Source organism: Apus apus, chromosome 2, assembly GCF_020740795.1.
Source record: "Apus apus isolate bApuApu2 chromosome 2, bApuApu2.pri.cur, whole genome shotgun sequence".
Taxonomy (NCBI): Eukaryota; Metazoa; Chordata; class Aves; order Apodiformes; family Apodidae; genus Apus; species Apus apus.
This window is the reverse complement of record NC_067283.1, coordinates 42,873,943-42,901,629: the sequence shown is the minus strand read 5'-3', so window position 1 is coordinate 42,901,629 and position 27,687 is coordinate 42,873,943. Positions and strand designations below refer to the sequence as shown.

General features: G+C 37.8%; 1 protein-coding gene across 1 annotated transcript; it reads left to right on the top strand.

The window, feature by feature from the left end:
• Positions 1 to 6: 6 nt before the first annotated feature.
• DYNC1LI1 (dynein cytoplasmic 1 light intermediate chain 1) lies at positions 7 to 26,830 on the top strand. The gene is made up of 13 exons (XM_051612902.1): positions 7 to 251; positions 548 to 621; positions 11,340 to 11,456; positions 13,112 to 13,342; positions 16,641 to 16,810; positions 18,016 to 18,109; positions 19,749 to 19,884; positions 20,257 to 20,368; positions 21,614 to 21,673; positions 21,795 to 21,839; positions 22,833 to 22,953; positions 23,131 to 23,289; positions 25,886 to 26,830. Exons 1-13 carry the CDS (start codon positions 82 to 84, stop codon positions 25,996 to 25,998), a joined length of 1,602 nt encoding a protein of 533 aa, XP_051468862.1. The 5' UTR covers positions 7 to 81; the 3' UTR covers positions 25,999 to 26,830.
• The last annotated feature ends 857 nt before the right edge of the window (positions 26,831 to 27,687 follow it).

The window sequence follows — 27,687 nt, the reverse complement described above, 5'->3', positions numbered from 1 at the left end:
CCGGGTTCCTGGCAGCCGCCGCGGCGCCGCCGCCCGCTCCGCGTCCCAGGGAGGCGGCGGGGCAGGGAGGAGGCGGCGAAGATGGCGGCGGCGGCGGGGAGAGCCGGCGCTTTCGGCGCCTCTTCGTCCGGCCTCGCTTCGGCGGCCGGTTTTCCCTCTCCTTCGGCTGCCGCCACGGCCCCGGCCAACAACAACAACAACAACGTCGAGCTGCGGGCAGGCGGCGATGAGGACGATGGGCAGAACCTCTGGTAACCGCCCGCCCCACCCCGCCGCCCGGCACCGGGGCGGCCGTTACCGCCCTCGCGGCGGCTCCGTGCCCCGCGGGGGAGGCGGGTGGTGGGGAGGGCCGGCTCATCCCCCCACCCTGGCGCTCTGCCTCGGTCGGAGGGCTGGGGGCGCGGGGGGGGCTCCTCCCTCGGGCGGTGGCAGCTCCTGCCCTACCCCCGTTCCTGCCTCCCCCCGCGCACGCACGGGAGGTGGCGAGGCTGGGGGCCGGGAGGAAGCGGGATCCCTCTCTTCAGGCGCTGTCGTTTCTCCACGCCAGGTCCTGCATCCTCAGTGAGGTGTCCACACGCTCCCGCTCTAAGCTACCTTCGGGGAAGAACGTCCTCCTGCTGGGTGAGAAAAGCCTTCTGGCCCCTTTCCCTGTCCCTGCCGCATGCCGGGCTTGCTCCTTAAGCCTCTCCCGGGCGTCTGGAGGGAGCTCCCCGTGCCGAGTGCCCGAAGGGAGTGTGTGTGTGGCGGGGTGATGATGGCAAGGTGCTGGCTTAGCCCTCTCGCTTCTTCCCTTGCATGCTTTTGCTTCGTTCTGGATAGCCAATATCCAGAGATGCTTCAAATAGCCCACTCATCTCGGGTGCCTCGCCATAATACCCTTACTGTCCTTCCCCCACCCGAGTTCCTTAGGCAGAGATGGCTTTTCCCCCCCCGATGAATGTTGACTTAGGGGCGCGTGCGGGTCCTGCAGCCTTGTCTGCCTCATTGGTGCAGCCAGGGCTGGTTGCTGGTCCTTATGGTGTGTCATCCCAGCAGAGAAATTGCTTCCGTGGCCCGGACGGTATCAATGACGGCGGCTCCGTGTTGGCCGGAGGGCGGGGTAGGCTGTCTGGGCGTGTTGGCTCCCTCCTCCTGCCCACATGCACCGAGCTTGTCAGCAGCAATATCATCAGCAAGTTGTTGCAGCAGCAGTGGCATCGTTTACTGCTGCTGGCTTTCATTGTGTTCTGCTATCTCCACCCAGTGCATTAGTCCAGCCTTGCGTTTGGCAAGGGGTAGGAGTTGCAGGATGGGACTTTGGTAGGGCGATAATGGGAGACGTGGCTGCTACTCGGTGTTGAAGGAGAGAGGAAAAATTATGTCGAGCAAAATTAAAAACTTCATGGGGGAGGGGGGAGAAATGGATGCTCTCAAATGTGTGTGTTTGTATTGTTATTAGCGTTGGGTTTGTTCGGGGTTTTTTACTGAGAGACTATTAAATACCATTGCTAGTAGACAATGTAATGATGCCTAGTGGATGGATTTGTTAACTAGCTGCTTCTTCTCTTCTTTGCTAACCTCCCTGTCCCCAGAAAGAATTGTGTGTTAGTATCTGGAAACATGGTTAAAACCCAGTACAGATATTCGTGTGGGTTCTATGCACTCTATGATTCTATGTAGTCTTGTGGTTTGTACTCTTGAGCTTTTTCAAGTTAGTTTTTTTCCCCTCCATAATCCCAAAGCAATCACTGTCACTCTTTTCTTCCTGTTTTGGTAGCTGAGTGGTGACTTAAAACAGACTATGAAGGAGAAGGATGTGCAAGGATGGTGGGATAGTCTACTGAACCTGTTACAAGATCTTTAATGTGTTGCTTTGTATGTTATGGAATTAAGTAGGATATTAAAATTGGAAATTCTATTGATATTAGTTTTTTGATGTGGTATTTTGAAACTGAATTGGGTGACTTGTCCGTGTTAAAGTTGGAAGATTCTTCTTCAACCTGTGATCCTTGTCAAGAGGATTACACTCTTGTTTTTCTTCTCTCTTTGTAGTCAGGCAACCCTTAGTACTCAATAGCTGGAGACTATCCTTCCTTCAGAACTAGAGAGGGTACCTTAAAATGTTTCCAAATGCTCCTTTAGTTTGTCATATTTAATCTGTTGTATAGAAATTTTCTTTTTACCTGTTAAGTAGTTCTTACAGAATGACTTAATTAAATAATATTTTTTCCTTTTTTGGACTGATGCATTTTTTTAAAAGATGTGCAGATTTGTAGAAGACATTCTAGTTCTTTCTTAGGAATTGTGTTTTCTAGAAGGCCATTGTCCAAGGAAGAAAAGGTTTGGCATGTATTTAGGAAAAGGGCGTCAGATCTGAGGACTGGCCAGTGAGGACCGTGGCTGTCGTCTTTGTGATAATACCTAATGCATGTATTACACTTTGCTGTTCACTTGCAAGTCATGATGCTGCTCCTGAAGCACACTGGCACAGGAAAAGGAGAAGTTTTATGTATCCTATATTGGACAGATTCAGTATGTGAAGTTCTGTCCTGGTTCTCAAGCTGTGTGTTTGCAATTTCCCTGTTTACTGACATTTCTTCTATTTTTAAGCTTTGCTCCTTTAAATAGTTTTTTACTAGCTGTTGTTGTTAATACTGATCACTTCTTACCATGACTATTTTCATTTCATCACTCTTCAAATACTTTTAAGCAAGAGTTTTAAAGCTGACGAGGGTCTTGATGATTTTCGCTCATTTTGTGATAGGTGAATATTTGCCATATAGACAGTATCTTGGTCAAAACTTGGTATGTCGTGACAAATGAATGCTTATTTTCCATACAAACTGCATTAAAAAAAGATAAAATAATCCTCTTAGTCTCCAAACCACACCAAAAAAACACCCAAAGAAACCAGAAAAAAACACTACTTTGTGTTCTTTAGTTTGCTAGGGCAAGTTTTCTAATTTGCCTGCAGCATTTATATTTTTCAAACACTTTGGTTTTCTGGGAACCTGGCTATGTCTGGCATGCTAATTCTGCTATTTCAGTATTTATTTTTAGCTATGTTAACAACTCATTCTTAAGAACCTGGAAAGCAGTTCAAGACATCACAGAATTAACTAAAGGAAACTGGAGTGCCATATGCTAATCTCTAGATATGGGACATGGTTTTGTGAAGTGAAGGTAAACGTATAATACTGGTAACTCTCTGCTCAAAATCAGTAAAAAGTTTTATTAACTTATGGTTTTTCTTCTTCAAAATTGTTTCACTTACAGATTTTTTTTCAGTAACTATTTTTCTGTGTAGACTTGAAACTCTGATTGGCACCACATGTAGCATGAAAGCATTTATCTGTTCTTGTATTAATAAATAATAAGAATTCAAGCTTTCTTAAAAGTTTCTGTGAGGCAAGTGTGTTCTGATTCCTCAGCAGTTCTGTCATAGTGATCATAGCTACCTCATTTAGCAAACTTCATCAGTAGAAAATGTAAGGTGTCCCTGCTTCCTTATGGAAGTTGGGTGCTCTCAGTGACATTTCTAGTTACATGTTGCAGATAGCCAAAGGAGCAGCTTTTTGTTGTTTCTGGATTTGTTGGTTTTGTGTTTTGTTGTGTTGGTTTTTTTTTCCTCCTGGACTCTCTTCTATGAGCTCTCTTGTTCGTTTCCTTCCTGATATAATCATATCCTAACCAGCGAGTGGAATAGGGGAGCAGTTAAGAAGTCCCCATTGCCGGTTAAGGATGGAAGCCGTAGTGCTATAGAATGTGTGAACGCTTGAATTCAGGGGCTCAGAGTAATAATTTATCCAATAAACTGCAGGATGTGTTCAAGCAGTGATGTTCAAAGTCATCTGAGGATGTACAAGAAGACAGGCTCCCACCTTGCAAGTGAACTGAATAGCTGCTTTCTACCTTTGTGTTTCATACATTCCCTTGTTTCTGAAGCACAGTAGGTTCTCTGCCTGCTATTCTGGTGATGTCAAACCATCCGGCAACACACGTATGCCTGACTCCAAGTGTCCGTATTGCATACTGACACTTCCGCTGAATCACTAGAGTTTTCGTTTTCTTTATGCATTTTTTTTCCCCACTTGATGATAAAGGCTTTGAGTTTAGTGGGCAGCAAGTGTTCAACTGCCTTGTGTCCACATTTTCTCTTTACCCCAGATATCTCACTTTTCAGGGCCAGGCCTGTTTGTTTGAATCTTTGACCTCTGCTCCTGTCCAGTGACTGTCAGGATGCTTGAGAAGTTTCCCCTGTCTACAGTTAATTTACAGGTACACTTCTCTGTGTGTACATGTATTGGCAATGGCTGTTATTGTAGAAAATGGTACATCCTGAAGAGCAGTTTTATCTTACTACTTTATTTTAGTGGACCCATGAAATATAGTGAACTTCAAAATTAATGTCTGATACCTCAAATTGTCACGAGAGTATTAAAAATTCAATATAAAATCTGCTTACTTGTACTCAACACTATAAAAATTACTTTTCCACTTTATTTTTTCCTATTTGAATAGCTGAAGGTTTTGCTGTGATCATTTTGTCATTACAGCTGATGAAGTACTGCTTGTTGATACCATCCTTATTGTTCATCTCAAATGCTTTTATTTCTCTAGTACTGCAGAAGTTAAGTCAGATGCTTTATTTTCCTTCTCTTCTTGCAACTCCTTCACCTTCTACAGGTGATGAAAGCCTTCCAAATGTAGCCAAGTTTTGTTTTGATTAGCAAAGTTACGCTTCTAAAGTGTCAATTGTTTTGATGGGACATTGACCTAGATAAAATTCTAATCACTTGTTAGAACTAAGTAGTACTTATTCTAGTAGGAAGGACACTATACTTTTTTAAAAAAAAACAGAATTACATGGATGCTGTGTAGTAAAGCTTACTTAAAACAGCATGGGAAGTTCTGAAATTCTTGAATGGCATTTATTTTAATTTGTCTCTGGTTTGCCAAGGTGCCGCTGGTTATCGGATCTATCTCTGAAATAGCTCCAAAGGTGAGGAGCAATAAAAGGAATTGTGCTTCTGTGTTCTCCAGGCAGGTCAGTGGCAGGGAGTACCAATAATGATATCCCTTTGGTAGTAACATAGGATTATACTGTTTTGGTAGTGAACCTGCTTGAAATACACTAGATAGCTTACTGCTGTGTTAAAGGAGAAGGGTTGCGTTAAAGATGTGTGCTATTCCTATTTACTATAGAATACTCTGCAATATTCAGCTTTTCTCTGACTGTGGATTTCTCCAAACATAAGTAAACATTGTTACTGCTCTTGTTTCCACAGTAGACCTCTTATTCTTGTGGTGCTGGACTTGACAAAAGGCGTCTTGTAACAGTTTTATACAGTCTGCTTTCTATCATGTTGTAGCACAAAAGTGCAATTAAGGTGCTTCTCAGGAAAGTTACTTTATTTGTCACTGCCGTAAAGATACCAAATGAATCATATGTGAGGGGAAAGACTTACCTGGTGGAGTAAAACAAATTTAGAGGAGAAGTTTTTTGTCCAATAAGTAAATCGTAATTTAGTGGCAAGTTATTTGAAGACTTAATTTAACCTACTTATTGTGAACTTTCATGTTATTTTGAGGGATTTTAGAGAAGGATCTCATCAGCATGATTAATTTTGTTCTTCAGTTCTCTGAAAGCAACCTAAATTTGGTTTACTCTGATTATTTTGGTCTTCAGGCATGCTTCAGTTAGTAAACAAGTCTGTTTCACTAATAGGTGGTTGTGGAAAAGGCAGTTATTGGCTTGTGAGAAGTATTTTATCTTGAAAATAGAACACATGTGCTCGATTCTAGTAGAAAGAAGACTGTTATGTCTCCTCTGTATTAGGATTCAGACATTCCACGAGGTGTGGAATAGAGATTGCACTGTGATTCTGGGAAGGCATCTTTGCCCTGTTTCATAATTTAGGTTTGGGTTTCATTACTTTGTTCTATCATATTTAAGTGAGTTGGGTTTTTTTCTATTAATATGCATATTCAATATATTTATGTTAGAAATAAATGTTGTGAATTGTTCTACCCAGAAGCCATCTTTGTTTTGTAAAAAGTGTAAAACCTAGTTCACAAAAATATGCCTTTTGGGGGAGGCAGAAGGGAACATTATTTCAAGTTTTTCTTGGCATTGCTTTATCATATTTTTTTAGAGATTAGTTTTATAATTCCCATACCAAGCTGAATTTTAACTGATGTTTTTTAAAAGCAAACAAAAAAGCTCCATCAAGGAACCAGTAGGATTATTGATTACACACAATTAAGTCCCTCCAGGGCTTTTCAAAGAGCTGTTGGAAAAAGAAATGTGAGCCCCAGATGGAAGGGGGGAAGGCCAACAATACTGATGACACAAAAGAAACATGCTCTTGCTGCTTTGCTTCACCATATTTTAAACACACTTGACACTTCACAGTAGAGAAACAATTTAAATAAAAAGTCAAGACTCATGTTTGTCCTGGAAATAATGCATTCATTGTTCTTCCATGTACAAATTTCAGTGAGATGTAAGAAATGTCATGTTTTAAGATGAGTGAAAATCTACTTCTGTGTTCTTGTTCTAAACTGAAAGAAATGCAGAAATTTCATAAGTAGTAAATATTCTTAATTTTAATATATTTAACTGAAAGTTTAGAGAAGCTCTGCAATAGAGAGTCAAAGTTGTCTCTAATGTGATAGTTTATGGTTGAACATTTAAGTAGCTATTTGTAGATAAGTGCCTGCTTGCCTGCATTCACAGAAGGTGATTCAGTCACCTCATTGTCAATCCTTCCCATCCATGGGTCATCATTCTACTAAATTCTGTCTTGTAGCAGAACACTTATTGATACTGCATTTTCTGCTGAGTAAACATACTTTTTGCCTGGAGTAGTGAGAATGGCAGAGGCTGGCTAGGGTTTTGTATTGTGGCTTTCTATATCTTTGAGAGCAGAAAGAAGGATGTCTTCAAACTCCTTTCATAGACCTTGGAATAGCACCTTGGACAGGGCAGCTTTGACGAGCACAACCCCCAACTTGAGGAGCTCATCAGAAGGGTGGAATGTAGCAATGTAGGGATAAAAACGAAACAGCTTTTGTTTTGTTGAGTATAAGACTTTTCATTTTGTTAACAAGATGCAGAAATACTGTGTGTAAGCAGATTGGTTTGGCTTTGTTTCAACTGTGTCCTAGCCTGACTCTTCTGCAAAATTAAATCTGTTGTCCCTCTTTTGCTTGTGTTCAGCTTTGGTGTATGGCACTTCTTGCTGGAGGCATCACTTCTGTTTCCTCACTGTCGTGTGAATGTGTAAGTGTAGTTTGGTGTAATGGAGAATTTTAGTTCTTTAGGATTTACTCTGGAAAAGGAGGACCTTTAATGTTACTTGCAAAAAAAATGATGCTAAACCTTATGTTTGCAGCAATCTATTTTTAGTCTACCTTGCAATTCTATATTGAGAATTGTGTGTCAGAAATGTTTTGCTCTCCGAGTTTACATACAGAAGTCAGTTGTTAACTTATCATACAGTTAGAAATAAAGAAGGATTTTTTCTTTAAAAATTTTGGAGTGAATAGTATGATGATGACTCTTTTTGAAGGTGCATGAGGCTCTGTTTTAGATATTGCTTCAGTAGCACTTAAAAATATCTGTTTCATAATATAGATATGCAATCGTGTTTAAGTCTGAGGAATATGAAATTTTCCTTTTGTCTGAAACTAAGCAGCATCACTTTTTCTTATACTTTGGAGATGTCCAGAGACAACAAAAAAGAAAAATGTGCTTAACTGTCTTAGGATTTGTAATTCAAATGCCAAATTGTGTGTATGTGTGTATGTATTCTTATTAAGAAATTATTTTGTAAAGCATGTATACTTTTTTTGAGTCCCTGGTAATACATAACGCAGCATAGTAATGTAATTAGCTTTATCCATCAAACCTAAAATAGCTAATAGACTCCGAGTTCCTCACAAATATTTATTCCTTCCTCTGATGGAGAGAAGCTTCTATACCTACTAAAGGCATTATAATAAAGTGTTTGAGTTTTGAGAAGTTTTTAAAGGCATGCACTTAGAATTAATTTGCTAATGAGATTTGTAATAACTTTGGGAGATTTGGATAAGCACTGGTTTAAGATTTATTTGTATTTTGATACTCTTGCTAAAGAGTAACTACAAAGCAAAAGTTGCTCTTTCCCAGTGTAACTCAATAAATTCAATGTGTTGACTTTTCAGGTGTGGTACATTGAAGACTTTTGTTTGGAAAAATTAAATGAATAACAAGTATACAAACACATTTGCAGCTGTCACAATTTTAAAAGGTATATGCAGCATACTAAAAATAGAAAGTAGAGGCAGATGAAGCCTCAAGTCTTAGCATGTTTTCTGGGTCAAGGCAGTCGCCTTTTCCTAACTTTTTATGATGAACTGTGTGAGCAAAAAGGAGGAAATCCTTATGTCATATATGGTCATCCTGATTGTACTCTCTTACAGCTTTTTTCATAGTGTTGACTCTAATTTGGCTTAAGTCTGTTGAGGACTCTGGATCTACTGTGGAACAGGGCACATCTGGCTAGGCTGCTATCTTGCACTCTTGCAAGCAAATTGTTCTATTTGTAGATTAGTTGGCTTCTGCATTGCTAACTTATTTTGGACCACTGGTCAGTGTTGCTTCTCATCCTTTTCTCACAGATACCTTGGTTTCTCTTATATGATCTGCAGACTGTACTGTTCTCTTCATTTACCTGAGTAATTAATTAAAGTAGTACCAGTCCCTTCAAACTTCACTGATGCATCATTCTGGCCTTCCAGTGAATGATGAACACTGCTCTCTGCATGCAGTAACTTGTATTATACAGTTATGTATGTCCGTGATCCATCTACCTGATCTTGTTCTTTTGAAATGGGTGGATATTTGCTAAGGAGAAGGGAATAGAGAATCTTCTTCACAGAACAGGTTAAGTAATTCTAAGATAGAAAGCTGAAATGACTACTGTGCGTGTGTATCTGTCCAAAGGTACTAATTTTATATCAAATCAATCTGCCTTATGCTATACTTATAAAATTTCTTCCTGTGTATGGTCTGAAGATAGGTACTGGAAAACTGGAGGGGAAAAGTAGAATCACAGCTCTTATTTTGACATAAGATATTAACACTACTGAACTTAAGTTTACTTCAGGCACTTGGAAATACAAGGAGTGGGGAGGAAATGACACAGCACACAGCTGTAAGTAAGGGTTTTGTGGAACTTCTATTTCAAGTTTGCCTATATTATTTAGCATGAGCATTTTCAAACAAAGTTGCATAGATGCTGCTGTTGATATGTTTTAGTTTAAACTGTTTAAGTGTATCTTTTGTCATGTTTAGAGCTTTTTGTAACCACAGATGTTTCTTAGACTTAAGTGGCAGCTGCTTTTGTTAAGAACTGGCAGAGGTACTTTGCAGAAGATGCTAAAACTTCCTCAGTGCAAGCAAATTGTAATCTTTATTGCCACTATGTGAAACAAACTAGTATGCAGGAGAACTTAGCTGGAATTTCTCAGCTGTTCTGAGATTTAAAAAAAGCTGTTAAGTGCCACCCCTCTTAAAAGGAATAACAAATTTTGTTTTCTCTTACCTTTGAGCCTTCTGGTGACAAATTAATTGAAACTGCATGTTCAAATAGGTGAAATAACAGAATGAATCATACCGAAATTGTTGGCAAAAGTAATAGGAACTTCAGCAGCCTAACATGTCAGTACAGCAGCTCTTAATGAAGTCTTCCCAGTTATTTACAGATGGCAAATTTAAGAAGCTTGGATGAGTACTTGAGTGAGGGCAAAGGTGGAATTGTAATTAATCCCGGTGACAAAGATTGCACTTCTTGGACATAATTTTTATTTAAAAGACTGTTCTCACAAAAAGAGGAAAAGCTTGATGTAAGAATAGAAAATAGCTGTACTTCCCATAATTTATGTAAACTTAGCTGCAATTGTTTTCTTAAGCGAGTCTTGATTCAAAATAGTTAAGGACCTAGCAAAATAAATGTTGAAAATGTTAAACTGATACAAGTTCATTTTAACTCCTCTGTACTTAACCAGATCTTAATTTCTGATCTTTTTTTAATACCTTTTAATTTTGTTGAGTAAAATTACCTGAGATATTTAGAGTAAGCAAGTCTTATGCTTTCTGGTAGCTTCTTGAGTATTACAGAAATCTGAAAATAAAGCTGAACTCCAAACGGAAGTCTTCCTGCAGTAACCTTAGGAATGATAAATTGAGTAAATTAAAAGTTAGTCTATCAAAGTATGACTTTTCTCTTCTTTTCTGTGGTTATATCTGTAGCCTTTTTAATGTAGCCAAAATCTTGTCAGTTCCTATTAAAGGGAAAACTTAATTGTGTTTAGCAGTGAAAATTACTGTCGTTGAACTCTTTGTTATGTAGTTAAAAGTGTTTATACTCTCACTATATTAGGAGAGGCTTGGAAAGATGTTACGTTCACCACAAAACCTATAAGGTACTTTTTAGGAACCTGATTTTGATACTAATTTTATAACCTATGAGTGAGTTCTGAGAATTTTCTGATGTTGGAGTGACTAAACCCTTCTTCGTGTCCAGATTCAGCTTGGTTACTCTTTCAAACTGAAAAAACTGCACGTGGAATTGTCTAGCTTTGACACTATATGGTTAGAAATAGAAGGTTTTGAGTAAGAGTCCTTGGCAATAGTTGAGGTGTTCACACTGTGCTTGAGTTGTAAGATTCACTGGTTTCCTGAGCTCCCTTTGGAGGGGAGAGAGTAGGAATGAATGGATCTGGCTTGCAGGCTTGTCACTGCCAGTGTACCCAAATACACATGCATTGTACAGCAGTGGGCTTATTCTTTGTCACCTCTTTTCAAGGTTTCTTTAGACCTGTAACTGAGAAGATTCAAAGAAACCAAAAACTAAAAGCTTAAGGAAACAGATTTGCCTTACTGAGCCTGGTGATGCGTGCTGCTTGATGCGAGAGAGTTCTAAATCATATTCTTCTGATAGTAAGATGAGCTTACTGTGACTTGAACTCTACTTTAGAAAGACTTTATTACCACTTTGGTACCAATTGCAAGACTGAAATTCTTTGAGGTATTGATAACTGTTCCTTAAGGTAACTTTTTAGAGAGAGGTGTACGAGCCTATTTCAGATTGCATAGTTAGTGGCATAATTGCATTTCTCAATAATTAGAAGTACGATTTGAAGCTGAGGTATTTACTGTGAATGGATGGATGAGTTGGACAAAGCCCACTATATTTCAAAACTTTACTGAGTTCAGTCACCCTGTTACTATTGAGTTTCCTTCTTGCCCCAAGTGGTTTTAAATACGTAACTGTGATTAAAGATTGAGAAGTATCCAACTTGTGTCTCTTCAGGTGAAGATGGAGCAGGTAAAACTAGCTTAATAGGAAAAATTCAAGGAATAGAGGAATACAAAAAAGGAAGAGGAATGGAGTATTTGTATTTAAATGTGCATGATGAAGATCGAGACGGTAAGTTTGTATTTCTAATACTATCTTAAACTACTCTGAAAGCTATGGCTCAGTAGTGTGATATTTGGAATGACAATGGAATGTTTTTCTTTCCTGATAATTTGCAGGAGTCCAGCTTAAACCATGAGCAGTTTGCTTAATGAGGAACTTTCTCAGTGTAATTCCTTTAGTAGGTACTATGAATGACCACTTAAGTGGTAGGGGAGGAGTGGAACCAATCAAAAGAAAAGGCCGAAAAGACCAGGGAAAGCAGTCTTAACTGCAACATTCTGAATGTATGGGAGGCATAAGTGGGTTCCTCAGGCCTAGAGGAGAAGGTGCCTAGGCTCTTACCTTGCATGTCAGTTATTGTAGCAAGTATTTGCTTGGACATAGCAGATAAACCTTTGTCTTGGTGGTATCAGAATCTGTAAGACTGCATATGATGTATTTGATGGGTATGAAAACATCCACAATGCTGAATTTTAAATGCACAAACACCAACAGAAAACCCAAACCACCAACCCAAAAATTTGGAGGAAGGAGAACTGTGTTTCAACTGGCTTGATTTGGCTTCTGGCCAGAAGGTAAAAAAGATGTTTGAGATCCAGACCCCAAGCACCTGCATTTATAGAATGGATAACTGATGCTTATATGTGGGGGAACAGGAGAAGGAATATGACTGGGCACTGTAGAGGTCAAATGAATTCTCTAGAGGCAATACTTAGAGGGGAGTGATGTGTGAATAAGGACATACTGGGAGCTCTGGGGAAAAATGGGAACTCTTGTCCATACTATAAGAACAAATATAGTAGAAAACCAGAAGAAGTTGACCCCTCTACATTTCTTGGGTTTTTTTTGTTCCTTTTTATTAAAAAAAAAAACAAAACACCTGCTTTCCTGACTTTCGTGTCTGGCTGTTGGTCTCAAAAGTGACTTGACCAGAGTTAAGAAGATTGTGAATTGGATCTACATGTCTTCCTTAGAACTTCTGTAACAAGTAATAGAAACTTCCCTGAAGGCAAAATGTAATTATATTTAGCTATCTAATTTTGAATCTCCAGCTCTTCAGAAGTGTCTCTGAATATTCAAGTATGGTATTTTTTTGGGGGAAAAAAGAAGTGGGATGGTCTGTTCGTATGGTGATTGCTCTTTTGCAAAGCTGAATAATAACTTGCTTGCTTGCTAAGTCCATCTAAAACATTTGAAAACTTGCAGTTCAGCTCCATTTTTCTGAAGGGCCAAGGTACATTCTGTATTTTAAGAGTTATATAGGCATATCACATTGGAGTTTTGAAAGGGAGATGGCAGTCCTTGAGAGCTAAGCAGACCAAGGACTGAGAAGGGATTGCTGAATTCACCCAGTTCCCCTCTTCTGAGTTGTGTCTTGAAGCAAACCTTTTCTAAAATGGTCAGCATTAGTTTTGGAATTGTTGAATGCCATCTCTGGATTCTCACTTTCAGATGATGTAATTAAGATCTTCAGTTACCAGCTGCTAAATATCATAGTTTGGAAGAGGGAGAGAGAGGGTCGTGTGTTGTTATGTATGTTCAATTAACTGATAAAACATGTAATGTGCTTTCTTCATTGTATTTTACATATCTAAAGAAGATTTAATTGTCATTACATAGTGGACTGTTTCATGTAAGTCTCAGTGTTTTTCCTTTCTTTGTAGACCAAACAAGATGTAATGTATGGATTTTGGATGGTGACCTGTATCACAAAGGTCTTCTTAAATTTGCGATGGAGGCAAGCTCTCTAAAGGACACTCTAATTATGTTGGTAGTAGACATGTCTAGACCTTGGACTGCACTGGATTCTTTACAAAAATGGGCAAGTGTTGTAAGAGAACATATTGACAAGTTAAAAATTCCTCCTGAAGAAATGAAAGAAATGGAGCAAAAGTGTGAGTATTCTGCAAATATGTAGGAATCAATTTAAATCAAATATGCTTAATACTTTCTGCACCATTTAATCTCTCTGTTGCAGTCTTTTTCATTCTTGGAAATGTTACTTAAAATTAGGAGTTATCAAGCAAGTCGAGCTTCACATAAGTCTCAAAGTAGCTATATGAACAATACTGGTATTGCTTTCCGTTAGAAGTATCTTAACTTAGTGGGGAAAGGGTTTCAGAATGAGAACAGCTGGGTTGAATTTACAATCTTGATTCTTACAGATTTTTCAAGGTAAGATTCTCTAGGAGAAAAAAACTTCTTAGCTCTCTATTTATTTTTTTTATCGTAAAGGCAAATCAGAGCATTGACTTCTTAACTGTTCCTGTAATTAATCTGTCTAGCAAATTTGGGACCTGTTCCCTACCTACCAAAAGTATAAATGTTGAAAGGATTCATGGCAGCCTATTAATGTCTGGGCCCTTTCTACTTGACGAGTTTTACAATTATTACTGACATTAATGCACCTATATGTTTGTTTTGGCATGGATATGATATAGCTCTGTCAGTGTCTTGTCTCTTTAGTTTTAAATGTGGAGAACAGAAATATTTTTCAGGATTCCTTAAATTATCTGACTGAATTCACTAACATCATACCTCTGTATTACTTTTGGGTAGCTAGCCATTGTATTTCCCTTTGGGTACTAAAACAATAGTCTTTCCCATTCATCTCTAAGTTAATTACTACAGGAAGGAGCATTTGAGAAAGCTGTGTGTTAAGATCAAATAGCATGATTAAAATTTGTATGTAAGTCTGAAGTTGCTCTCCGGAACTGGTATTTTCTTAAGTGACAGACTGCCAGATTGCTGAAGAGCTTTTTCCTCAGAAATGCAGGTTGTAGCCGTGTTGCAATGAAGTAGCCAATAACGTGACAGTTGTAGATACTCTAGAATGGGATGGGGGTGGAGGGTGTTGGTTGTTTCATTTTTTTCTTTGAAGAGTGATTCTTGTAAGGAAGTATCCTTGAGAATGGTAACTTCTACAAGAACTTGTTTAGGAGGGAGGAGCTGAGCTTTTTTGGGTGTGGTTGTTTTGGTTTTGATTTCCGAGGTAGGGGTGTGTGTGTGTGTGTATGAAACATCCCCCCCTCCAACAGTTTCAGATAGGATTTTACAAGATGAAAGTAAGGACAAAATATCTCTGTTACTACAAATGTGTAGGCTGATAGTTTTGCTTCTTTACTGAGTGAAGAGATAATGAAACTCTACAAAATCCAGAAAATTTAAGTGATGAAGTGACTCAAGAAAAGCAGCTAGTCATTAGAAGTTTTGTCTGCTCTCTTGTTCTTTTATTATCTGGTCCAATTCTTTTTTATATTGATGGTCTCTGTGTTGAGTATATTAGAAGCTCTGGATACAATCCAGATATTACTGGAAGCTGTTCTTGTTTTGAACCTCTTGTGGTGTGGCTTCATGCATTGCTAGGCAGGCAGCAGCTTCAGACTGCCAAAAGGAGGAGGGAGGAGTCTTGCTTGCCTAACTTTTGGCTACATGGTCCTGCTTTATTCTTGGGTCGGTGCTCTGTGTCTTACTCAGTGCTCCTGAGAGGCTCCTGCAGGCTGATTTAACTTGCTAACAGTACTGAAATCTACTGAGGGTTTTTGTGTGTAATTTTCTGGAGGTGTGCTGCTGAGTTTGTCTTCCAGTTCTAGCAACTTACCTCCACTCAAAGACAGACCCTGTGCAGACAAAAACTAGTATGAGAAGGCAATTAGGAGATACAGAGCAGCTGTTTGTGAAGGGTTAGAATAACTCCTCCTGTTACTGTGTTCAGCTGGTAATGAAGCCTTGTGGTCTGATCATTTCAATTGTTTCTTAAAGGAAGACACTAGAATTGTATTCCACAGTCTTTGAGCTGTGATACACTACACCAATCCTCCTTTTTACTGTTTTCTGTTCTTCTATAAAAATTAGTATGTTTTGATCTACAGTGGGAATTTTAGAAATCCACTGGAGTAATGCAACTTTTATTTTAGCATGCATTTATCCCAGAACAAAGAAGATATTGTGTAGGAAAGACTCCCTTGACTGTCTGGCATATCTAGGTGAGAAGACAGTTTAAAACACAGTCAATTTGGAACGCTCTTGAAAGCTCTCAGATCAGACTGAAGTAGTAGCATTCCCTGAGTAAGAGCCTGAGTTGACTGTTCAAGTAGAGTCTGTGCATGTGCTTTTTGTTGTGACCTCCAAGATCTGCAGAAAAATTGAATCATCTTGGCCTAATGCATTGTTTTCTCAGGGATGTTGAAATAAGTCTTGCTCTGTTAATTCAACTAGTGCTTTTCTAGGTGTAAACTCAGAGGGCTTCAGTCAGTTTAGTGAAAGTAGGGGTGGATTAACATAAATCAGGACAAAGCAGTGAGAATATACTGGAATAGTTAGCTGCAAGTGTGCATGATTCAGCTAAATTGTCTTGCTGCCTGATTTTTTTGGCTGCATCAGGATGTGTTACTCATGGAGAAGTAATCAGTGGTGGGGTTTGGTGGAATACTGTTTCTTCTCTGTGAAACAGAACCTGATGTGAAAGGTAGAGATGTTTTGTCCCAAATTGTATCCCTGACTGTAGGAATAGTAAGTGACTATATAATTAGAAGTTTAGGTATATGCATCAGAACCTGGCAACCTTTGTTATATTCTGACTTACCCTCCTTGATACATTTTATAGTAGTATCTGATCTATTGTAAAAGCATACCAAATATTAAATGTTATTTAATTAATTTTCAAACTGGTTAATAACTAATCTATTATTTTTGCTTATTACTACTGCAGAGTCACTGTATATAGAGAGAAAAAGGTGGAGAAAGGGGTTTTAGATAAAACATGGTATACAGTAGCAGCTAAGCAGTATCTGTAAGGTGTAATTCTACTTATTCTAACAAACTGTTCCATTAATTTTGCCAAGAAGAACACAGGGAAATATTAATCCTTTAGGAAACATATTAAGCAATAATAGTTAATAGCAACTGCCTAATGGGTCCACAATGATAAAATAAAATGGGTTAATCCTGTCCTTATGGACAGTTTCATCTGCTCATGTTCTGGCTGCTGATAAACCAGATCTCAAATGTACTAGTTCTCTCTTGTGCTGCACAGAGCAAGCAAATAGTCAGCATTTGGTGCATGCTGAATTTTTTCAACATAAAGAAGCAGAAGTACTAGATAATCAACAGTGCTAGAGATCAATGGCAGTGGAAATCATTGTTGAAATAACTAAGTAGCTGATCTTTTAATGTATTTTTTTTTACTTTCAGTGGTAAGAGACTTCCAGGAATATGTAGAACCAGGCGAGGATTTTCCAGCTTCTCCACAGAGAAGAAATACTTCATTACAGGAAGACAAAGATGACAGTGTGATTTTACCCCTGGGTGCAGATACACTAACATGTAACTTAGGCATTCCAGTAGTAGTAGTTTGTACAAAGGTTTGTTTCACATTTTAGGTTTTTTGCATATTTTATTCAAGCAACTGTCAATTGTGCATTTGGGGTGGGAAGCACATGTTTCTTAAGTCATTCTGAATACTGTGCATAATAATTCTTTTAAAATGTTTAATGTTGAAGGTTGGTTATCTTCTGGAAGCCCTTATTGCATATTGTTTTGGGATTAGTTTTTCCTTTAGTTCTACCAGTTTTCAAGGAATTGAGGAATACCTCAGATCTGATTTTGCTCACAGAAGTAAGCTAGTAAAGTAAGCAATTGGAATTCCCTTCAATGTCCACAGTCCTCCTTATTCCTCAAATAGTGTTTTAGTAGTAGTTTTTTCAATTTTTCTGCTCTTTTTATAAAGATAAATATAGTCGAGGGTTCTAGTTAGTAAAGTGCTGCCCTGTTAACTTTCCCAGTTTCTTAGGATGTTTCTGTGATATGTTTTGGTTTCTGTTGGATATGTAACCATATTCTTAGTCTAAAGAAAAAAAATAGTGTGCTTCTCTTGTGGCTTGTTTTTTGTTTTGGTTTGTTGTTGTGTTGTTTTTTTTTTTCTTTTACCCTGCCTCTGCAGTTCTCATTGGCATTGAGCATACTGCATCTGCAGCTTCTGCTGGCCCACAGGGAAAAAGAATAAACCTTTTGATGCATATGCTGTTCCTTCACTGGAGGGCTGATCTTGATTGAAAAGCTCTTCTTTCCTCACTTGCTGGCTATTATTCCTCTCTCCCCTCCCACCCCCTACCATGTTAGGGTTTTTTCCTGCTTCCACATTTCTTGCTTTTACCTCCCTTTGCAAAGGGCTAGTTTGGATAAACTGGATAAAAAAGACTGTGCTGTAATACTACAGTGTGTAAAAATACACTAGGCAAAAAATGGTGGTGACCCTCAGTGGGTCAGTCTTCAGCAGAGACTTGGAGCTACTGCATTGGGGGTGGGGAGGGGGAGTGAAAGAAAAATGTCAGTCACTTCAACTCCCACGTTAGTGTTGACCACAGGACATGCACATCAAGTTATATATTATTAAAAATTAATAACGGTTCAATTATGCTTCTAAACTATCTTAGAAGGTGTTTGGTTTTCTCTGCACCACCCACCCCACTCTATCCCCCTAGCCCAGTTGTGAACTGCATGTGTAGCAGCACTGCTATTTCAACAGATAACTGGAAGTGGTTTATTAATTCTGTGGTTTTTTTGACAGTGTGATGCTATCAGTGTTCTGGAAAAAGAGCATGACTACAGAGATGAACACTTCGACTTCATTCAGTCACATATCAGACGGTTTTGCTTACAATGTATCCTTTAAAATATCATAAAGGTTATAATAACTCAATTAAATCTTGTAATATAAATATAAAAGAACACAAATATACAAGAATATTTGCATCTGTATCAAAGTAGGATACAGCTCCTTTACAGTAGCTGACAGTCTGCTTCAGCTCCCCCTGCAGGCACTGTTGAATAAAACTTTTTTTGTCCTTTTTTCTTTTATTCCAGAGCTGCAGGAGTCTAGCATGTCCCCTTACCATGAATTTATTTACTTGCCTTCACTTCCATATTCAGGAGTCATTTTGCAAATCAACACATCTTAGCTGACAAGGTCTTTAAAATAATAACAAGAAGATAATTCATTTCAGTATGATCTTGTTTAGATGGTCACAAGACATGTTCTTTTTTGACCCAGATACGCAGTCTCTTCAGTGTTCAGTAATTCCACAGGATGAGGTGATGAGGGAAGGAAAGAAGTATGAATTGCTGTAGGAAAGATCCACCCTCTTCTCTTGTGTTGGAACAGAGACAGTGCACATGAACTGTTGCTGTGCTATTATTTTTAAACTTCATCGGTTTAATAATATATAAAATACTGTTTCGTGTTGTGTAGTCCACTAGACATGCTGAGATCTATATTTTAGAGGCTACTAACATGCCTACGTTGTGTCGTCATCATTTTTGCTGTGGTAAAGGGAAGTTTAAATGCTATTGGAGAGACAACAGTTAACAGGTGGAAAAATTAATTTAAAAAACCAAGACCTCAGTTGAGGACCAAGGTGGTACTTGCTTCAAAGGGCTTCCAAGATGTAATTTTTCAAAACAGAACTACAGATAATTGTAATAAGTCTTGTGGATGGAGGGAGAATTAGTAGAAATTAACTTCTGTGATTGTATATGCCATGTACAACTTGGAATTCTAGCCTGAACATCATTGAATGGGAATCAGTTCCTGTTATATAATTTTCTTCTGGAATTTGAATTGCATGCATATAGAAATAAATTAGAGAGTTTGGCACTTTTATAATCCCAAAGTAAAAATTACTCAAAACTTTCTTGGCTGTTTTTATAAATTCTCTGCATAAGCTGTGTTGATTTTATACTGAACCATTCTGAAATACTAAGCACTCTCTTTTGTCTCTTAGTAACTGATACACAGCACCACTCGTTTGCCTTTATTTCCTTCAAAAGCAGATCACTGTACAATGCAAGAATTTGCTCCCCTAATTTAAAAACCCTGCTGGGGAAGTGGAAGATCTTTGGTACTTTTGAGGCTACTAGTGTTAATGCTGTGGTGTCTGTGTTGCAGGATGGGATAAAGTCAAGACATAAGGATATAGCATGAACAATTTTTGTTCACTAAAAGCAGAAGACAGTTTTGAATGCATCGTAGTGAAACCGTTGGTGTTGTGGGCTTTGAAAGTGAGAAGAGCCTGTACTTTACTCTAAAAGCAGTAGCTGTGTTAGCCTAAAACAAATGCAGATAGAAAGATTTAAATTACTAAATAGCTTAATTAAAAATCAAGTTTTGGAAGTTGTTTGACCTGTTTGATTTTTGTATTCCCCCTCTAAGTTCTACAAAACAGATAAAATTTAACAAAAAAGGGTTGCTGTGGTATCTGTCACTAACCATTAAACTGAATTTTCTTTAACAAGTTGATTCAGATGGGGCAGCACTTATTTACACTTCAGTAAAGGAGAACAAAAACATTGATTTAGTATATAAATATATAGTCCAGAAGTTGTATGGATTTCCTTTCAATGTTCCAGCTGTTGTTGTGGAAAAAGATGCAGTATTTATGTAAGTTATCTGCATTATGTATATGTGACTATAAAATGTATTTGTGCAAGACCCTTAACAGCATTTAGAGCCTTTTAAAATGCTTTTTAAAGTTCCATTTTACATTATAATGAGTTGGAGTTTGTGAGCACCAGCGGATTGAGATTACAAATACTTTCTTCTTCAAAGAGAAACATGAAACCCAGAGATTTTGCTCTTCTCTGTTATGGTGAACCAATCTTTTAAATAGTTGTACTAGTCAATAACTAGCTTGCACAGGACAATGTGAGCTATGGTGACTTTCCTGGCTTTCAGTTCTGAGCAGTTTGATTGCATACAAGAATATAACTTGAAGTAGCAATAGAATTTAAAGCCAAATAATCCTTTTTCTAGTCCTGCAGGTTGGGATAATGACAAGAAGATAGGAATATTGCACGAGAACTTTCAGACACTAAAAGCAGAAGACAGTTTTGAAGATACCATAACAAAACCACCAGTCAGAAAGGTAAATTAGATGTTTTGTCGTTCAACTTCTTATCTATTTATACACCTGTAATTTCTTTGATTGTTTCTCTTTCTTTGAGACTTTGCTTCCAGTTCATCATAAGAGTGTGATAAACAGTGTTTTTTTTTCTTATTTTGTCTTTTTATTTTGTTCTTCTCCAGCTTACACTATTGGGTTTTTTTTCTGCTGCTGCTGTATTGTTCAAAAATAATTATTTTGCTTTTAATACATATTTGGTACTGAAAAGTCTGCTTCATATTCCTGTTGGTCAGGTTGAGTTAGTATTTTTAAAAGCACTCCATTTTGCACCAAGTTGCTCATGACTTCATAGTGCTTTCTGTTTCTGTTGGGGTGTTTAAACTAAGAAAGCTTGAGACAGTATAGAGTCATGAACAAACATGTGAACACAGGTTCTGCATATATTCAGTATATTTCCTCTCTCATACCATTTAACAAAAGGCTTTGACAGAACTACCTAAAAATACATTTGGAACTATTGAACAAAGTGTCAGCAGCAGCAGTGGGCCCCATGCATACAGAGGTTATTGAAGGCAAATGTTTCTATGGCTTTTTCTAACAAGGCTAAGAGTTTGGGACTGTTCTTACCTCCAAGTGTGAATTACTTTAGCTGAGAAAACTAATCCTCTGTCCTTCCTGCAGTCTTTCCTGAAAGACTTAAGACATATGTAATAGTATAATAAATCATTAAGAGTCCAAGGAAACTGTAACTGATTTTTTTTTTTTTTAATGTTTGTAAACTTCAGGTCTCAATTTATAAACTTTGATATTGGTGTTTGCCATGCTTGTTTTACCAAAGATTTGTGGTGAGCTTATTCGGAGGGAGGTGTTTGTGATTTCATGCATAGATGTGGGATCTAAGGTGTCTGTGTTCACAAGTCTGATGCAACACAGCTTCAGAGTCACTTTTACTGTAGTTATCTTTAAAATAATACCAAGGTTGGGCCTCAATAAGTTAAGAGACATGAGTGTGCTGCAGAGTGTGTACATCTGTGAACATTTCTTACAGATCTGGAGATAGATTTAACTTCCAATTCATTTAGCTTAAATGGAATAACGAGGTAGCAGTCTTCAAATAGAAAATGGGGTCTGAAATAAACGTAGTACTTCTGTACAATGTACTTTACCCATTTACTTCATTGTTGAATGCCTTGGTCATTCAACAGGGAAGTATAAAAGGAAATATATTTCTTATAGCCAAAATAATTTTATGTTCTTGTATTGCAGTTTGTTCATGAAAAAGAAATTGTAGCAGAAGATGACCAAGTGTTTCTTATGAAGCAGCAGGTAATTTTCTGTCTCTAAAGCAGCCAGTGTTCTATTTAACAACATTCTCAATATGGGTTTGGGTTTGTATTCTTGCTTACTGTATTATAAAACACTACATGGGTTTGTTTGTTTTTTGCAGTCACAGTTGGCGAAACAACCACCTACTGCTGCAGGAAGGCCAGTGGTTAGTAAGAAACATTTTAAATATCAAATGATTCATTTTAATATATTGAGAGGGTTGTTTGCTTTGTTTGCACTATCAAATATTCTTTTATCTAATGTTTTTAAACTAGATAGTGTTTAAAATCTACAGTGTGTACTGCTCTAAAATGATGACACTTCTTCACAACTAGTCATGATAACTTGTATTGACAGCGAGGGCTAAATGTCATGAGTTTACTTTTCATATGTTAGAATGCATTTAAGCAGTTAGTTGACCCCCCTTTCTGTTTCAAGAGCATGGCAGGGAGCAAACTATGTTGGCTGAAACTTCATGAGTTTTATATCCTACATTTAGCAGTGTATCTCTAGGAATAATAAGAACTCTGGCATAAAGTTAAGGTCAAATTAAAACTATGACATCACCTGCATTTAAAAATAAATAAAATAAAAGGTAGCAAGTTTAATGGGGAGCCTGTGATCTTATAAAGGTAGTTTTACCTCTTTGGATGACAATTCTGCAGAAATATGATTTATCCTTTAAGTAATGAATGATGCTTTTTCTCTTGGACTACATCTAGTCCTTTCCACAGTATTGGTGGCATCTTGTGTCTTTCCAAGAAATTGTGTAGTTCCTCTGTGATCTAATCAGTGCCATTTTCATTATGGTCAGAGGTATTACTAAGGAACAAGAGGATTTTCAAGTTTCTTATTGACATAAAATGGAAAGCTTCACTGCTGCTATAGTTGCACTAAACATAATGTTTGTAAGAATGTTACACAAGTGTAAAAAAAACTTGTACACAATAATCAAAATCTAATTTTGTCATTTCAGTTGTATGTGATACTCCATTATTGAAAAAAAACAAACCAAACCAAAAAACCAAAACCCTAAACAAAATTAGGAGCTGCAAGAACAAAATGCTTTGTTTCATGTACTTTTACACTGCATTATTTAATTCTGTAGAAGGTTGACTAGTCCAGGTTCAGATTTTTTTTTTATTATTTTGTTGCATAGGATGCCTCTCCAAGAGTTCCTGGAGGATCTCCTAGGACACCAAATAGATCTGTAACATCAAACGTTGCCAGTGTTTCACCTATCCCTACTGGTTCAAAAAAAATCGATCCAAATATGAAAGGTACCTTTTCTTACAAGAGCACAAATACAGTTAGGGATGTAAAATAACTGCTTTGCCTGCTTTCTTTAGTATGCTTATTTTGATTGACTAACACACAAAATCAGTATTTACTTAGAAAATGTTTTGGTTTTCATTTTGTGCTATTGTGTTTGGTTTTTTTCCTCCCTCCCCTTGTAGCTGGAGCTACTAGTGAAGGAGTCCTGGCTAACTTCTTCAATAGTCTTCTGAGCAAGAAAACAGGTTCTCCTGGTGGCCCTGGTGGTGTTGGTGGCAGTCCAGGAGGAGGTGGCACTGGAGGTGCTGGCAGCAACTTACCACCATCAGCAAAAAAGTCAGGTATGGTTAATGATAAACTCAGTCTAAATTGTGAGTAGTGGATCATTCCTGTTAGTGTAGCTTATCAGAAGTATGAACACCCCTATATTTAACTGAATGTTTTATGGGATATGGTTTTTGCTTTTGTTTTCACAGCAGTCTAGTGTTACTTTTTAATGGCTCTCAGAGGATCAAAGAAAAATTTCTCATGTGGCTGTCTAAGCATGAGTTGTGTCCACACGAGTTCTTAATTTTTCCTTTGTTCCCCTCCATCCCAGTAAATGGCTGATGCTATAAGCCATTTTTAATATTATTCAGATACATTTAGACTTAATTTCAGGTTGTTCTTTAAAAAAAAAAAAATACTGTCAGTGTTAAAATAAACTTTACATTTTCTTTTGCTAATGATCTAGCTCTGATGTGATAAAGGTTTGGCTTCATTGAGTTTGGTAACAGTCTATAAAATTACTTATGTATTTTCTGTTGATGGCCTTTTTCATCTGATGTGATTAATCATTATTATTCATATAAAAATGTCTAATAGTGACTGCTCTAAATCTAGATGCAAGACTACTCTGGTGCTTCTTGCTATTCCAGATTAAAATGTTTCAGTATTACTGGGAGGTAATCACTGGTATTCTGTATTAGTGGGAGGTGCCCCTGCCCATGGCAGGGGGGTTGGAAGTAAATCATCTTTAGGTCATTTCCAACCCAAACCATTCTGTGATTCTACTTAAGAACATCCCTACACAGTCATCTTCCCTCCCCACTTCTTCAGAGGTGAGTAATGCTGAGCTTAAGTGAGAATGCTGATGTTTCATTGGTACTTGACACTAGTAGTAAGACACTATGTAGTAAGAGGTAAAAAAACCCCAACAACGAAACACTCACTTCCCGCTAACATTTTGTGTAGACTGACCCTGACATTTATTTTTACATGTGTGCACTTCCCTGTTTTAAATGCAAAGCTCAGTTGACTGAGCAAAGTTTACGAGTACTTCCTAATCTGCTGCAGAGTTTGAGCAGTTTATGGAGGTTGTTCAAGCAAATACAGCTGACACAGTGTGAGTTGCACAGAGCACCCACTTAAAAATCCTGTGGGGAGAGGTCGCCAGCGGGTTTGGGTGATGCCAGGCAGACTGTGTCTGAGGCCCTGGCAGAAGCTTCAGGAACAGAATAAAGCTACTAAGGAGAAAAAATGTTCTCAGAAACTTCCTGCTATGCAACAAATGAAGGGTTAGGGTGTAGCCAGTTTAATGTGGTGAAGGACTAGGTTTTCAAGGAATTACCATGAATAAAAATGTTTGGCTTAGAAGTGTCCTCTTCACCTTCCTCAGTATTTCCTGTCTTCTGTTTAGTGTTATCTATAATGCTTACTTTTCAAATCTGAAAATTGGCTCTTAAGACGTTAGCTTGGGATTTGAGAATTACTTTTCCCCATGGCAGCTATGGAAAATTCTTCTGCTTATTAGTTGCAATGTTAGTTGCTTTGATTTGGATACCAGACCAGCTTGCTTTAAATGATTTGAAGAGCAGGACATTACATCTGGCAAAACTAGCTTTGTGGATAGTTCCTGTTAATTTGTGTCTTCAGAAAGGACGCTGGCATGTAGCTAAAACTACACGTGTGTTGGAATTTTCCTTCACAGCCTGAGATACTATGCACACTTGTCATGGCCTAGACTTCAAAGTTCTGCAGTGCCTTTTCCTATATTTTCTTCTCCATTCTTATGACAGAACATGGCATGATGGAAGCCTAGACAAAGGAGTAAGAGGAGTAAAACGATGGGCAAAAAGCTGTGGTTTAAGCTTGTATCAGGTGTGACTGCACAAATGTTTGTGCTATTCCAAGCTAGGGAGGAGGCAAGTGGGTAAGGAGAGAAAGGGATTTGCCATGCGCAGGTCTGCATGCACCCATAAGCAGTGGTGTCAGCTTTATGCTGACCAGGTGTGTAGAGCTGACTCCACTGGTCTGTGGTAAAACCCCTGATTTACATTCAGAATTATTCCAAATAGATGTGATTAAGAAAACTGTGTAGAAGTATCCATGATCTTTAAGGTCCCTTCCAACCCAAACCATTCTGTGAGTCTATGATTCTATAACTGCTATCCTTAAATAGGCATTTTTTATTTTGTATTTTACATTAACTCTTTAAGCCTTGAGGGACACATGTTAATAAAAATGTGTGAAAATTAGTGAGAATCCAGAAGGAAGAGGAAAATCAAAAGGGCTAAAAGTTTAAAAACCATCATGTGTAAAGAAGGGAAATGATTTAATGGTTGGACTTGATGATCTTAAAGGTCTTTTCCAACCAAAGTGATTCTATGATTCTATGTTGACAATTAATATATAATTATGGAAGTTTATTTGAGAATAAATAATGATAAATTATTTGTGACTTTCTCTGTACTCATACCTTTCAGTTGCTTTTGGGTTTTGGCCTTATGCCTTTACTCTGCACTCCAAGCATGCAGTAAGAATTTTTAGGATTTGTCCTACGCAAAATGTATGGTTTTCCAGTTTTTGCTTTTTTATATTCTTGAAAATTAAAGATACTGTAGGCTTTCCCAAAACTGTTTTGTAAACATGACTGAATTGTATACACTTTTTTTGTAGGTCAGAAGGCAGTTTTAACAGATGTGCAGGCAGAATTGGACAGAATTTCACGAAAACCTGAAATGGTCTCTCCTACAACACCTACATCTCCAGCAGAAGGTGAAGCATCTTGAAGACACCAAATAAAACCAATTGTTCAGTTTTCTGGGATAATTCAAACTTGCCTCTGCCTCTTCCTTCAGTGACTGGAACTAAAGAACTGAAATATCTTTCAGAACACAAACAGTTGATGTCTGTCTTTCTTTCATATGAGTTGCCCAGTTTTACAAAAGGGAGCTGTACAGGTGGAAAACGATTATCACATCATGTAGGAGTACTGTTCACAGTGCAAGAATAGTAAATTAAGGTGTTGGGTTTTTTTCTGGGTTTTGCTGAAAAGTCAGTGTAATTCTGTAAAATTGCAAGTGTGTCCACTGAAGTGGTAGGGATTGCTTAGAGCAGGAAAACTGATACACACCACAGGCACTTAATTTATATTGATTTCCCAACCTGTTAGTTAGGTTTTAATACCACTTTAAATAGATCAAGCTCTACAGGAGAGAACAGCTTTTTTTGGAACAGAAGATTAATTGCACAAAACTATAACAACAACACACTCCAGTTACTCTTGAACATTTGGATAAGGTTAAAGAAAATTTCTTTCATCTCCTCTGAGATTTACACTGCATTCAGAAACCCATGCAAAAATGAATTCCAGATATAAGACTAAATTAGTGGCCAGTTTTTTTTCTCTTTGATTAATTTCAGACACTGAATAAAAGATGTATAAAGAAAAAGCAGAGGTTAAATGTACAGGTTATCAGTATCCAGATTTGTCTATATATATATGGCTCAGCCTTAATGTCCCCCACTATGTTTTCCACATCAGTTACGGTTTAAAATTGGTCATCAAAACTGTAATCAGTTAATAAAGTATTCTCTGCATTCAAATTTAAGGAACTTTCATTGAAGCCATGGTTTTCTTGTTTGTTTACAGTACAATCTAAGGATGTGTTGTAAAACGTCTTTAAACGCGCTTCTATATTTTACTGCTCTGCGAATGGTATCACTGCTAGATATTTAAACTTCCTTAAAACATCATTTCTGGAAGGAAGTGGATAAATCTGCAGTGTTTGTTGCCAGGAGTAAAACTAGCTCATCTGACATGGGAGGTTGCTGCTGTAATGTGTAAGGATTCTGCTGATTACTCCAGTATTAATGTCTAAGAGGTAGTTGACCAAGGTTAGGACTTAAGTTGAGCATCACTTTAGTGTTCTAAGTTCGTGGTCACTTTCTGCTGATAGCCACAGAATGGTCATTGCAAAAAGTATATCCTAATCAAATGATTGCCAAGAGACTGACTTAATGATTTTTTTTTTTTAAATCAGCAAGGATTATGCTAATTTCTCTGACTGTTCACAAAACTCCCAAAACACTGAGGAAGAGGTGGTAACTCCATTTTATGTTGAGCATGATGGTATTCTCTGTTCCAGTTCCTGAATTCTTTAGTGGTTCTCGTGAATTGCCTTTGTATTTTCAAAATAACTAAACTTACTTAAGAACAACATGTATGTTGATGCATGTTGAATCCCTCAAGTTAACATACTCGTTAAAATTGACTCAGAATATTGAATTGTGGACTGATGAGTTTCAGTAGAGATTCTTAACTATGGATCAGTTGCTCAAACTGGAGTTCTTAAATTTTTCCTTATGGCAGTGATTCAGTAAAAGTGGCACATGGAGAAATGCATGACCTGCTCATGAACAACTGTAGAGAAGAAATAATGTCTTTAAGAAAAAAAACCAAAATAACAAAGCTTCCA